This window comes from Mesoplodon densirostris, chromosome 11 (genome assembly GCF_025265405.1).
Source record: "Mesoplodon densirostris isolate mMesDen1 chromosome 11, mMesDen1 primary haplotype, whole genome shotgun sequence".
Lineage (NCBI taxonomy): Eukaryota > Metazoa > Chordata > Mammalia > Artiodactyla > Ziphiidae > Mesoplodon > Mesoplodon densirostris.
The window spans coordinates 33,332,380-33,347,866 of NC_082671.1; the positions used below are offsets into that span (position 1 = coordinate 33,332,380).

General features: G+C 41.4%; 1 protein-coding gene across 1 annotated transcript in view; it reads right to left on the reverse strand.

Moving 5' to 3' along the window:
• MYRFL (myelin regulatory factor like) overlaps positions 1 to 15,341 on the reverse strand; it is a 118,028-nt gene extending 102,687 nt beyond the window's left edge. The window contains exon 1 of the mRNA XM_060114165.1: positions 15,296 to 15,341. Coding sequence (XP_059970148.1) covers positions 15,296 to 15,341 — 46 coding nt within the window. The remainder of the gene's footprint in view (positions 1 to 15,295) is intronic.
• Between the last annotated feature and the right edge of the window lie 146 nt (positions 15,342 to 15,487).

Here is a 15,487-nt window from a genome sequence, read left to right on the forward strand (position 1 = left end):
TACCCTGCTCCTTGGCTATAATTTCCCACTTGCTGTATTTGGAGTTGAGCCCAATCTCTCTCCCCCACTGCAAAATTCCATCCCAGTGGTTATTGCCTACTATGACAGTTCCTCCCTTGAATAAAGTCCTCCTTATCATGCTTTAACAAGAGTCATTGAATTTTTCCTTTAATACTACTAGTGCTTGGTACATAATAAGTGTTCATTCCTTCCTATTCCTTCTCTGTTCCTCATCCCCACCCCCAAACACAGGAGTCAGAAGAGTAAACCAATTGCTAAACTCAGGGAAGATCAGTTTCATCAAAGTAGGAGGTTAGGGGAAAGCCTAAAATATAGGCACTTGCTGGCTCTGCTCTGGAGAGGGGTTGGGCAGCCAGTGGCCAGTAGAGTATGTAGTAACTAGAGTTAACTGAGGGAGAGGATAAAAAAAGAGGAGTTTTCTCCAAAGATCTACCATGTTGACTTAAGTATTTTTCTGACATCGAGCCCTAGAATATGGAAGCCAATAAGCCAATACATGTCCTTACCCACTTTTTCCTTTGGGAAGGCAAAGTGGTATGTAGATGGAAAGAGCTTTGGGCTTGGGAGGAAAAGACAAAGCTTTGGCCACCAGCCCTGTGATTTTAGACACATCTGTCAACTTCTTTAAGGATCCGTTTCTTTCACCATAAAAAGTCTTCCTCTCAGGGTTGCATGAGGGACCAATGAGTTGAAGGAAGTGAAAGAGTTTGTAAAATATCAGACTCTATAAACAAGCATAATACAAATGGAAGAGTGAGAAAGAAACTTCCAAGATGGGTTAGGAAAGAACTGGCAAAATAAGGAACTGTAAAAATTGGTGGCTGGGTATGGATTTTTTTGTTTTTTTTCCAAACATTTCCATAAACAGCCAGTAAAGGGAGAACCAGGTCCTGAGCATGGTTTACAGCCCTGTCGTCCTCACCACCATGAAAGGTCCATTCAGATCTTCACACAGAAGCCTGCTTCTCCCAGGGGAAGGGAGAGATATATGTGTGTGTGTCTGTCTTATGCCCATGTAAATAAAAAGAAGAAACAGCAGTACTCCAAATGCTTCTTAAGGCACAGCACTTCTTGAGATGTGTGGATAATAAAGTGTCCCTCTTCTGGTCCATCGGAATTAGCCTAGTCACGCTAACAGCTAGCTCTTACTCTTTTATATTTGGGCACAAAAATCGTCCCAAAGGACATTACTCTCAGCAGAAGAAGCTTGACTAGTTGTTACCTTGTAGAATTTATAAGAAATAGTTTGTAGGTGCCGTTTCTGCCTCTTCCTGCATATAAACATCTTATGTGACTTAACAGATTTGTTTCAAAGCAGCAAGCTTCTCTAACCTACACGGGAAGAAAAAAACGAGGATCATTGTCTCCACACTTTGCATCCACAGAATCCCACTGCACACACAGAATTCATATGGGCCAGGAGAGTAAAATTCCCATCAAGACACTCCAATCTGCTTTTGTATTGTTTTAATATGCACGAATAAAGAAACAGCTATGCAAATTTAAAAACTGTTTCCATACATGCTTTTATAAGCTTTTAAAAATATTAGTTCAACTAGGATATTTTATAGGATGCTAAATAGTAACATATTCGTTCAATTCTTTTGGGGTTCCCAACCTTTACTTACTGATTATCCACAGGCAGAAATAATAGAAGTAATTAAAAGCTTTCATACCTTTCAAAGAATTAGGGAATTTAGTTTAGTTATGTGCCTCAAAGCCAACTTCTCAAACCCTGCCAATGCACGGTTGAATAACCTGTTTGAGGTCAGCGGTTACCAAGGTTAGCAGATAACATTTTTCATATGTACTTTACACCACCCTAGCCTTTTCCGAAAGACAACTGACAGATCAAAGAACTAGTTTTCTTACAGGTAGAGCATCACAGAATAGAGGTAAAATGAAACAAGTTCTCTCCTTAAACTGAGTTTGCAGTGTCCCAACTTCAGAACCTCTTACAGATTTACTATAAAATTAGGACAAATGCTTTAGACTATTCAAGAACAGACAATGATAACAACTTATTCCTTTCAGCTTTGATTCAACCTCCAAACAAGGAATTCCCACTAAACCTTAAAGGTATGGTATTAAGTTTCACTGTTCTGTTTTTTTCTGAAAAATGTTGATTTCAAGACCAACATGGAAAAGCTGAACCTTTTGCAATAAAAAGAAATACTCAGTACTTTGTCCTTTGTTGCTTGGCAACTAAAGGCTATAAATGGATTTTATGATTATAAAGGCTCTGGAATTAATGTGAACATGTAAAAGTTGTAATAACTCCCTGGGGACAGGAGTGTTTCTTTGAAAAAGAAGTATGAATATATATATGTAGCTTTTACTCATTCTTGTTTCAAAATAAATAGAGCAAGCAATTTTTTCTCCATACTTGTAAATGTTATAATAAAAATAAATAACTATCATTTATTTCACCATTTCAATATTTTATCATTCATGCTCACAACGCCAAGAGGTAGGTGCTATTATCTCCATTTTCCAGGTGGAGAAAAAGCTAAAGCTTTGAAATGTTATGCTACTGGCCCAAGGTCACAAAATTAAGAAGCAGAGGAATCAGGATTTGAACCCAGGTCTGCCTGAACTAAGGCTTCTGCCATCAAGTGTATACCATAGAGATTTCTAGGAAGCATATTTCTCGGCTTCTAATACTTGAGGATATTGATCACTTTAATCCCATGAGAGCGATACTATTTCCAGTTATCAAGTCATATGATGTTAGCCTTAGAACACATTACTCCTCGTTGCTTTACATGACAATGGTTTCTTATATTGCTAATACCAAGGTGTCAAATATTGGGGTACCATCTTACTGGACTTTTTGTCTTGAGTCTGGGTACCAAAAAGGACAATATGGAGAGTTAATATTTTCTACTACACTTCTGAGCAAACCCAGCTTCCTAAATTCCCTCTATGGATTCTTGTTTTGCATCAAGCAGTACTACAGGTCAGAGTTAGTGTTCTTATATCTTTGCATTCTTATTAGTAGCCTTATCTTTTGAGTTTCTGTAGCTGCCTGCTCCATGAACATAAACCATTGCCTTTTTACTGCTAGCACTTCATCTTATGGTGCCAGAGCTGGGCTTTGCCAAAAAATGCCTGATGGCAATTAAGTTCCAACAGCTCACATTCCAGAATAATTTCATCTATAGAATGGAATTACATGCACATTGTCACACACACACACAAAAGCTCTGGTTATTTTAAGAGGAGCCATAAGTTCCAGCTAACTTTGCAGATGTTCCCCTGCAACCTGTTTGGAGGACACTGCAGAGTGGCAAGGAGCACAGGCCTTTGGAGAAAGACAGACATCTGTCCATCTCTAAGCTCTGATACATGATAGCTATGTTACCTTGGGCAAGGTACAAACCTTTTCTGAATCTCTGTTTCCTCATCACTAAAATGATGATAACATTATCTGCCTGTTCATTTTGTTGTACAAATTAAGAATACATACAGCTAAAGGCCTTTGTACAAGGTCTAGCATAAAGTCAAGCATTCATTAAATGGTAGAGGTTTCCCTACTGATCACAGATGGCTTCTGGGAGCTCCATTAAAAGAATAAACATTTTTCTTAATTACAGAAGACTGATAATACTATTTCATTGGGCAATAACTGTAGGTCAGGCACTATTCAAAGTACTTCACGTATATCATTTTACTTAATTCTCATTTTTCTCCTATGAAGTAATACCTGCTTCATTTAATAGATGAGGAAACAGTCTCAGAGAGACCCAGTCATTTGCTAAAGCAGCATCTCGAGTGCATGGTAGAGGAGGGATTTGAGCCCAGGGAAATCTGTATACAAAGCCTATGCTCTAACTACTACGTTGCTTATCACCACACATGCAGGCTGGTGTCGGGAGCTCAGAGACAGTGTGCGTGATGTGCATTGGTGCCCAGTTTCCAGAGCTGATATGGCTGGCCTGTGAAATGCAACCTCAGAAATAGGAAAGATGCTGTGATCAGATAAACTCCAAGATCATTCCTGCAACCCAGGGTCCATTACCTTGACTGGTTTCCTAGTGCCTAGACCTCTACTTTTGTCAAAACTAGAGCGTCTACTCTTCTGTTTGTCTCCTAGTGTCTCCCAGTGACTCCCAGGTAATGATTCTGAATCTCAGCTATAACCCATTTTGAGTTATAGCCTGAACGTCTCACGGAGGGACTTGGTTTTTGAATTCTCTCCATCCCCAGTGAGCATCTCTGCCATATTTCCTACTGAACACCACACCACCTCCACTCCCTTCCTGCTAATAAAGAATTCTTTTTAGGGGAAACAGAGTTATCACACCTAGGGGAAGATATCTGCCATGGGTCACAGATCTAAGAGTAATCTACATAAAAAAATGTTTTTGAGGAGCTGCGATTTCCCCCCCAGGAGAGTTGATTCTGATATTAAAATATACATAAGAAAAGGAGGGCTTCCCTGGTGGCGCAGTGGTTGAGAATCTGCCTGCTAATGCAGGGGACACGGGTTCAAGCCCTGGTCTGGGAAGATCCCACATGCCGCGGAGCAACTGGGCCCGTGAGCCACAATTACTGAGCCTGTGCGTCTGGAGCCTGTGCTCCGCAACAAGAGAGGCCCGCGCACCGCAATGAAGAGTGACCCCCACTTGCCACGACTAGAGGAAGCCCTAGCACAGAAACAAAGACCCAACACAGCAAAAATAACTAAATTAATTAATTAAAAAAAAAAAAAAAAGAAAAGGAGCACAACCTTTGTACAATGCAGTAAAGGTGCCTGCCTTTCTATCAGAAGTTTTGGTCAAGAATGTCATTGACTTAACACATATTTAACAAATATTTCTTTTTTTTGGTAACAGCTACATTCAAGACAATAAGCCTGCATAGATAATGAGACAAAGTTAGGTCCTCACCTGGAGGTACTCACTGTCTTCTGGGGAGATAGACAAGTAGACCTATAAACTAAACCTCAGCGCGAAACGTGTACATCCAAAGGTACGGACAAAGTGCTGGAGAAGCATGGAGAATTTTGCTTCACAGGATGAAGAAGTAGGAAAGTGCATTCGGGGCAAACAGCACAAACACCCAGTGTTATAAAAAGGTGTTTTTAAGAAACCATGAAAAGGGGCCTCCCTGGTGGCGCAGTGGTTGAGAGTCCACCTGCCGATGCAGGGGATACGGGTTCGTGCCCCGGTCTGGGAGGATCCCATATGCCGCGGAGCGGCTGGGCCCGTGAGCCATGGCCGCTGGGCCTGCGCATCCGGAGCCTGTGCTCCGCAACGGGAGAGGCCACAACAGTGAGAGGCCCGCATACCGCAAAAAAAAAAAAAAAAAAAAGAAACCATGAAAAGCTCAGCATAGCTGGGGTATAGAAACATTAATAACAATACTGATGATGATGATGGTGATAAACATAGTAATTGAGGTACTGTTCTGAACCTCATGCATATTGAATCACTGAACCTTCACAATAATCTTATTAGATAGGTATTAGTAGTATCTAATTTTATAGATACAGAACTGAGGCACAGAGAGATTAAGTAACTTGCCCAAGATCACACAGCTAGCAAGGGGCAGAGTCAGGATTAGAACTCTGGCCTTGGAACAAGCTCCTATCCACTATATCAAACTGCCTCTCACAACTGTGAGGATGGGGGAGTCTCAGAGATAAGGACACTGAAATGTTACCTTGGGACCATATGCTAAGCTCAGGCAATGGAGAGTCAACAGAAACGTTTAATGGCGCTCACGTGAGCCAATGATGAAGTGGAAGGTGGTCAGCTCAGGGAAACAAATTCGAGGAGGCTCTTGCAAGAGGTGGAGATCCAAAGGGGAGGCTGCAGTTGAAAACATTTAGCAACAGTTTGGTAAACAATTAGCTGTAGAGCATGGGAGGAGCCCGTGAGGGTGACACCCTGGTTTCTAGTTTGGGAGGTTTGGTGAAGACCGAAGGGGGTATAGGAAGCAGCGAAGACTGGAATCAGGGAGGGGAAGGATAATGGGTTCCACTTTGAATGTACTGCTTTGGCGAAACTAAGGGACACTCGGCACATACGAGTGTACACTAAACATCTGTAACTATAGGTCTGGAATGTGGCAATAGGGTTTGGGAAATGCTGATCCATGGAAGTAAATGAAACCACTCAGGGTGAGTTTTTGGTGCTCAAATAAAAGAGTTTCCAAAACAGGACCCTGGGGCAGAGAAGGAGGAGGATGTACTAGCGAGCGCTCCTGAGAGGTAACAGAGACACTGGATGAGAATCAGAGGCGAAGATGCCATGGGATCAAACAGGAGAGTTTCTGTGAGCAAACCCCGATGAAGACAGGACACCAGAAGGATGAGGGCCGATGATCTTTTTTTTTTTTTTTTTTTTTTTTTGCGGTATGCGGGCCTCTCACTGTTGTGGCCTCCCCCGTTGCGGAGCACAGGCTCCGGACGCGCAGGCTCAGCGGCCACAGCTCACGGGCCCAGCCACTCCGCGGCATATGGGATCCTCCCAGACCGGGGCACGAACCCGTATCCCCTGCATCGGCAGGCGGACTCTCAACCACTTGCGCCACCAGGGAGGCCCCCCGATGATCTTTAATACGATCTAGCAATTAGGAGAAACTTCAGAAGGGTAAGTTGGAGCAGAAGCCAGAGAAGATTGGGTTGAAAAGTGAATGGGATGTGAAGAGTGAAGAGAGTGGGTATTTTTCAGAGTTTGGTGATGAAAGGGAGGAGAAAGATTGATGAATATCTGGAAGGAGAGGTGGAGTCAAGGAAAGAGATGTGAATCTCTTGCTGACCCACAGAGAACTTCATTTCACTACTGTTCCCCTGAGGAAGTTCTGTTACTCTCTCCCTTCCCTTATATACATCAATTTTTAAGGTATCTTTTAATGTAACCTAATTCCAGAATCTTTTTAGAAGCAGATAACCAACAGATGTTGATCCACTGCCAGGGGCTTCCTCCTATCAAACTGGGCACATTTGACCACACCCTCTTTGAAACACTATTCTTTCCTAGCTTAACACCACACTCTCCTGGCTTTCCTCCCACCTCATTTAACATCCTTAGCTGGCTGCTCTCACTTGGGTCCCTAAATGTTACTGTGGGGCCCTCTTGTCTGTCTCCCTTCTTGGTGACCTCATCTAGTCTCAGGGCTTTAAACACCAACCATACGCTGATAACTCCCAAATTGATATCTATAGCCCAGATCCCTCCCTTGGGTTCCAAATTCAAACATCCAACTGCCTCCTCATCACTTCTGCCTGGTTCTCTAAAAGGTAGCTGAAACGTAAAGTGTCCCAAATGAATTCTTGATTTCACACATATGCACATGAACACACACACACACACAAAAGTGCACTTCCACCCATTATTCCACAGCTGAATACATTGTACTAAATCCACCAATTATTGACACCAACACCTAGGCATCACCCTTGATTCCTCTGCCTTCCTCACCCCCACATCCCATACATCTGCAAGTTCTGCCTGTTCTCCTGCTTAAAATCCTCCACTGGTTTCCTATCACACTGAGAATAAAAATCCAAACTCTGACATCATCTTCGACCGCCCACCCCATTGTCATTCAACACTGTCCCCTGCCCCTTCCCACTCCACCCCGCCCCTAATCACTCCAAGCTTAGGGACTTCACACTGGTATTCCCTTTTCCTGGAATGTTCTTCTTATGGAGGATTATGATTCTATACCCAGTACATAGTCGGTGCTCAATAAATAATAGTTATTAATTAGGTTGTAGATCAAGGGTTAGCAAACATTTTCTATAAAGAGCCAGATAGTATTTTAGATTTTGAGGGCCATAAAGTCTCTGTTGCCACCACTCAACTCTGCCATCACAGCATCCAAGCAGCCACAGATAATATTTATTTTTTAAAATTTACTTATTTATTATTTATTTTTGGCTGCGTTGGGTCTTCATTGCTGCACACGGGCTTTCTCCAGTTGCGGCGAGCAGGGGCTACCCTTTGTTGCGGTGCGAAGGTTTCTCATTGCAGTGGCTTCTCTTGTTGCGGAGCACGGGCTCTAGGACGTGCGGGCTTCAGTAGTTGTGGCTCGTGGGCTCTAGAGTGCAGGCTCAGTAGTTGTGGCGCACAGGCTTAGTTGCTCTGTGGCATGTGGGATCTTCCTGTACCAAGGGTCAAACCCGTGTCCCCTGCATTGGCAGGCAGATTCTTAACCACTGTGCCACTGGGGAAGTCCCACAGATAATATTTAAATGAATGAGTGAATAAAACTTCATTTACAAAATCAGGCTGCAGGCCAGATTTACCCTGTGGGCCATGACTTTCAGACTCCTGTAATAAATGAATAAGTAATGATAAGAAGAGATGTTTCCCTCTATACTCCATGAAAAACTCCACTATTAAACAATATAAAGAGTATGATCCCATTAAAAAATATATACAATATCAACACCAAAATGTGAACAGCTGTTATCACTAAGTGGTGAGGTTACTGGTGATAACTATTTCTTGTTTTGTTATCTATTTTTTCCACAATTGTCCATGTATTCAATGTTTAGCTTCCAAGATATTGTGGAGTCTTCCAGAAGCGGACTTCTAACTCCCAAGCTGAAAAGATGACAACATCAATAACAACACCAAAGAAGGTGGTGTAGTCTCCTCTCAGAAGCGTTTGTCTGAGTGATTTTGTTCCCGGATTCCCTACAGTTGCTGATGACGTTGGCAGTTCTCAAATGTAGGGTGTGTGCAGGTGACAGAAGTTAGCTCTGACCTAGTTACAGCACATTTTAAATTCTAATGAAATCGGCTTCACCTTGGGGATCCCAGAGTGAAAGAAGAAAAGGGATTTTTTTTCTTAATGGCACCAAGCCCACGCCTCTTTGTTCTGGATGCTTCATGACAAGGCAACACAATTTCTAATCACCTGCCAACATTAGATAGAAGTGTTCAAATAATTATAAGCAGCTTGCATGATTTGGGTTGTTCTTCTTGTCCTTGACGTATTCTCATTCCCAGTCCCCTAGAAAGTCCATAGTGTCTCCAAAAACAGAAACAGAGGTGGCCTCATCAATAAACAAGGAGAACCTGCCTCTGTGGGATAATTTCAGCGTTTCTAGGATGCAACATGATATCCAAAATTCCACCATTAGAGATCAACTAAACCTACTCTTAGAGAAGGTAATCTTTTTTTTTTTTTTTTTTTTTTTTTTTTTTTGCGGTACGCGGGCCTCTCACTGTTGTGGCCTCTCCCGTTGCAGAACACAGGCTCCAGACGCACAGGCTCAGCGGCCATGGCCCACGAGTCCAGCCGCTCCACGGCACGTGGGATCTTCCCGGACCGGGGCATGAACCCGGGTCCCCTGCATCGGCAGGCGGACTCTCAACCACTGCGCCACCAGGGAAGCCCGAGAAGGTAATCTTTTTGACTTGTATGATCAAAACGACTTTGTGTTCTGTGAAAGCACATTGAATACAAAACTCTATAGAGATGTAAGGTGTCATCAGATCCTTTGCCACCTGTACCTTCTGTGCAAACTCAGGTTTTATTGGGACAGAAGGAAGAGGGCGTAAAGATGCTGGTTATGTGAGAGGGTGAAACATTGGTGTCTTAAAGTGAAAGAAAGACAAAGATTGAGAGACTGGCCGGAGGCCAAAGATACCCTTTACCTGCAATACAGTCTTGCCCAGGGCCAGCCCTCTACGCTGCATTCAGCTGCTCAGAGCTTCTGATTCCAATCACAGGAATTCAGAAACATCAACCAATCAGAGTTGGTTTCACTTCTGGAGAATATACAGGAACCACATAAGACATTTACGACTTTACCTCTGGTAATAATGGAATCTGAGGCTTCCCACAAACTGGCAGCATTTGTCTCAGTGGCCTCTGTTTGTTTCATTAACTGAAACTTTCTGCTCTGCTTACTGGGCAAGTTTTTCTTCTTCCCATATTTGAGCTTGCTGGGTGCTCTGAACCTAGAGTTCAAACTGTTGAATAGAAGAGTCTGTGCACTGTTCTTCATTCATTTATTCTATAAAGATTACTGTCTACTATGTGCTGGCACCATTTGGGCACTTTTCCAAGCTACATCTCTCGTGTGCTCAACAATTCTACCAACCCTCCCTTGAAGCCTCTCTAGATCCATTCCATCTGGGTCAGTCCCTTGAGTCTCTGCTTTTCTGCTCCAGAATCTTCAGCATTTTCATTTTCCCAAAAACTTGACACCTCCATAATATTCCTGTACAGCTCATGGGTAGCAGATGTTTTTGCCTAACCTGCATCCCTACCACCCTACTTTAATAATAGCTAACTAGAAATTTAAATCTCAGGCAGAGAGAGGAGGGCAGAAAATACTTTGAAGCTTGTTTGACAGCAGCTTCCTGAAGGGACTGTTCTTCCTCTTAGATCTTAGGAGCTATCCAGTGGTTCCTGCCCATCCACAGCTTCTGGTTTTAGGAGCTACCCCTCACCTCCCAAACTTCAGTGGGTGAGTGGGAGTTTCTTCAGCTAGTTTCTCTCTTCTGCTTTCATGTGATCTCTTCAGGAGAGTCAGCCCTGTGTCTGCAGGTTCCACATTTGCAGATGTCAACCAACCGAGGATGGAAAATATTTGGGAAAAAAGATCCCAGAAAGTTCCAAAAAGCAAAACTTGATTTTGTCACATGCAACAACTACTCACGTAGCATTTACATTGTATTGGGTAGATTATCTAGATAGATATCTAGGTAGATATCTAGATTATCTCTATAAATAATCTAGAGATTATTTAACATGTACTAGAGGATGTACATAGGTTAATATGCAGATACTACTGCCATTTTATGTAAGGGACTTGAGCATTTGGGGGTTTTGGTATCAGAGGGGATCCTAGAACCAATCTCCTCCCGGATTCTAAGGGACAACTGTATGTAGTTTCTCCCACTCTGCTGAGTCAGGGCAGGCATCTCCTCTTTTGCTTTCGTGATAAGCCAAAAAGCATTTGAGAACCTACTTCAGGACTTTATGAAGAGGATGAGCTAAACAGCTGCTCACCAATTTAGAAAATTTCTTTTTAAAGATTAAATATAATGAACAATAAAATATTCTCAAATTAGTTTTTATAATCTGTTCTAAAAAGCTGGGAAATAAAAGATGAATCCTGATATCACAGTAGCCCAAAAGAAATACCCATAAGGAACCAAATTAAGAATGTAAGGTCACAGCTATGGAAAACAAGTGAGGTAAACTGAGGAGTGGGATTTTCCATACTTCATCTTCTATTCCTTTTTTACCTGGGGGGTTGCTGTAAGAAGTAAATGAGGTAATGAATGTAAAGTGAATGGAACAGTACTTCATGCATGGTAAATGCTCAGCAAACGTTATTAACCTGGTGCAAACTTAAGATAAAACAGAGTCTGAGTAAATGAGCTAATGAATGTAAAGTGAATGGAACGGTGCTTCATGCATGGTAAATGCTAAGCAAACGTTATTAATCTGGTGCAAAGGTAATATAATTTACTTCATGAAGGAAGCAGGAAGATGTTACAAGTGGTTCAAGGAGAATTCAAACAGCAGATCTAGATCTAGGTACCTAGATAGATAAATAGAGACAGATCAATAGATCTATATAGATAGAGATAGGTAAGCAGATAGATAATCTAAATCTGGCTATGCCATGGAATGAATTTACAAATAAATGGAAAACTGGGTTTTACTGAAACTACTGATCCCCAAAAGGAGATAATTCATTTACATACCTATAGACAAAATTCATTGCATTGATATCAATTATCTACAATTTACAGAGTTTCAAAATAGCTCTAAGACAATAAAAGGTGAAAATCCCATAGAATCTGATAGCCCAAAGGACATGATCCAGGCATAGTTTTCTATGGAAGACACCTAATAATCTTTTTTTTTCATCCAATTCATACAATTTTTCTTTACACAGAAAAGAAACTCTTAAACAGAGGAGTTTTGTGGAATTAAACCCAGTCTCCTTTATTTAAGAAAAACTGACTATGACATCATGCATTCCAACTTTGAAGCACTGAGATAATAAAGTATAAAGAAGAAAATAAAAATCCCCATATTCCTACCACTAAGAAATAACTACTGTTAATACTTGTAGTGTATTCATCCAATTGTTTCTACATATATAGGTGTGCATGTATGTATATATAGCAACTGTTTTCAGATCAGTTTTAATAAACTTTGTTCTAGAAAAATACATGTATACTCAATTCTATTATATATATCTATTTGTAATCTGCTTTTCCCCTTTATATCATAAACACTTTTCCTTATCATCATCATTTTTTTTTTTTTTTTTTTTTTTGCGGTACGCGGGCCTCTCACTGTTGTGGCCTCTCCAGTTGCGGAGCACAGGCCCTGGACACGCAGGCTCAGCGGCCATGGCTCATGGGCCTAGCCGCTCTGCAGCATGTGGGATCTTCCTGGACCGGGGCACGAACCCGTGTCCCCTGCTTCGGCAGGCGGACTCTCAACCACTGTGCCACCAGGGAAGCCCCATCGTCATTTTTTTTTTTTTTTTTTTTTTTTTTTGCGGTATGCGGGCCTCTCACTGTTGTGGCCTCCCCCGTTGCGGAGCACAGGCTCCGGACGCGCAGGCTCCGGACGCGCAGGCTCAGCGGCCATGGCTCACGGGCCCAGCCGCTCCGCGGCATATGGGATCCTCCCAGACCGGGGCACGAACCCGTATCCCCTGCATCGGCAGGCGGACTCTCAACCACTTGCGCCACCAGGGAGGCCCCCCCATCGTCATTTTTAATAGCTACAAAATATTCCATTATATGAAAGAACCATAATCTATTTAACTAATCTACCACTATTAGAATTTTAAGTTGTAACCAATTTTTAGTTATTAGAAATAAAATAATGTGCCTCTTCTCTGACAACCTTTCTCTTGCAGTGGTATCAGCTTTGCTGAAAAAGCCAAACATTTCACATGGTATCTGAGTTTCCAGTGGATGTTGGGATCCCTAGAGAACCTGATCCACCTCTTCTGCTTTAGCTAATGGGCCTACCTATTGCATCAGTGGCAGGCAATAGAATGAAGTTTGCCAGCTACCTGGAACCACACTTTGTTCTTATCATCTTCCTGAGGCACACCACAAAGATTCAGCATGATCAGCATGAGATCTGATGTCCAAGGCCATTTAATTCGTGATGATACTGTCAGTACAGATAGTTTTTAATACAAAAGTGTTCATAAGAAAAACATATATTATTTAGGATCCAGATTCTTAGAATGAAGAGTCTGAGAAAGCAAAGAAAAAATAGCTTTCAGGTGGGTAATAAACTACAAAAACTTTTCTTCCTTTTCAGACCTTGATTTTTTATATGAGTTTGCATTTAATTAGAAGCTGACATATCGAAAGGAGCACAAGATAGAACAACTGGCCCTCCTCATGAGAATATCAGATCCAGTCTTGCTGTCCTCATTCTAAGGAATATTTGAGAAAGGAAATCATAATCTAAAGGAAATGTCTCAAAGCCCTCCAGGCTATCATTTAAAAGATGTGGTTGTTGGACTTGGCACACGGTCAGTGATCGATATTTGCTAAACAGATAATAAAAAATTGACAACCAGCTGTGTGACTTTCAGGGGGAGGGGAATAACTTAAGCTAGTGCTTCCATTTTTTAATTCCAAAGTTTACCATCTTTTCCATTTATTCACTCAAAGATAATGTAAGAAAAACACTCACTATTTTATTCTCTTTCCATGGAAAAATTACTCCTCCCTAGTTAAAAAGGCTTCAAAAGGAGCCAGAGTTTAGTTTGGGCTAAGAAAGATACTATAATAATAATAATAATAATAAATCAGATTTTGTAATCAGCTATACAGAGGACTTGTGGAAACTATATCCCCAAAGACTTCTGAAAATAGTATAAACAAGGACAGTATAGTGACCCTATAGGTATAACAGCACTTCCAAAAAACAGAAGGTAGACCAGAGGAACTTTTCAGGTCTTCTCTAGCTCTGGAAAGAAATCAAGTAGATTTTGTATATTTATAAAATCAGTTGGTGGTTTCTCTAAAATAAAGCAGATATAACTGTAGCTTGGAGCTTGCTACCTACTGCTCAAATGAAAGTTACATAGGATATAAAATCAGGCAACAACAATCAAGCAACATTAGTGTGCCTACTGTGTGACCCAAGTGGACACACTGACTTGGGCGCTGTCAGAGACAGAACATGATGGGATGGATCATAGGGCAGAAAAAACATAATAATTCTCTAGGTCTCATATTCCTTCTTATCTCATGTGGCAAAATCCAAGCCACCTACTGTATTGTACTAATACCTTCTGATAGTGACCTCACTGTTTCTTTGATATAAACACTCTTTAGTGTTCGATACAATATGGTGTTGGGTCAATTCCATTCAATCTTTAAACGTCTAGTATTTGTCAGGCACTTTACTAATCACAAGAAATGCCAAAAGCACTTTCTCAATATGCTGCTAACTGCCCTCTGGATTCTGTGAGTGAGCTGGTCTGCCCTAAATTATTCTCATACTCCCTCCTGGAAAATACCTGGAAATGTGCAAAAAGCTCTGGCAACATTTCTCTTCCCATGAAGTCTGAGCATGACTAACTGATAAGGAACTGCAGCTGCACTAACATGCAGTCTCCCAATGGCTCCCTTAAAGGTGTCACAAGAAGGCAAGCCTTTCCTGACATTTTCAGCAGACCCACCATGAGAATCTCAACCCAACTAAATATGAGAAGTGGTACCACTATTTCAGGTTTTTAGAAAAAGAAATCTTTGTAACCATGTCCTATAGTAAGCCTTCGCTTGGGGAAAAATATATTTAACCTCAAAAAAAATCACCATTCAATAGTTACACATTTTTAAAGTGTTGTGAAAAACAAAGAATGTAATGGGGGAAGAGGTGTTCCTTTACTGTTAGGCTGTTTTGTATTTAATTATATTAACAGAAAAACCATCTTAAGTAAACTCTTACATTTCTCCTGTGCTGTATTCAATAATTTTAGAGAGAAGAAAAATCTAGTCTCATGAAACATAGGGATTAGAAAAAAAATCTAGCACAGGACAGGGACAAATTCTAATAACATAGGTATGCTGACCTCTTGATTCTTTTAATAACTAAGCTGTAAGATGGAAATCCTGAATTTTTAAAAATCACTGCCTATACCACTGATTTTTTGTTACAAACACAGCGAATAAACCTGCACTTCTGACTTCAGGACAGTTAGTACAATAGTATTTCTTTCAAAGCCGAAGTGAATTCCAAAAAGGTGAGACAGTGATAGTAAGCAGTACCATTTCTCAGATGTTGGAAACGGGCTTCTTACCTTCGAAGAACTGCTGTAGGGCCTCGTTTTCGCCTACCACATCCATGGTGCCGTGGTCCTGGTAGTTACTTCCGCAGAGAATGATTATCAGACCTCAGGAACTAAGTGCTGTCCTCTCAGCTCAAAGCCTACGAATGCTCTTGAAAAATGTTCATTTTCTTTTTATTGGAGTGAAGCATATCTTCAGCCATC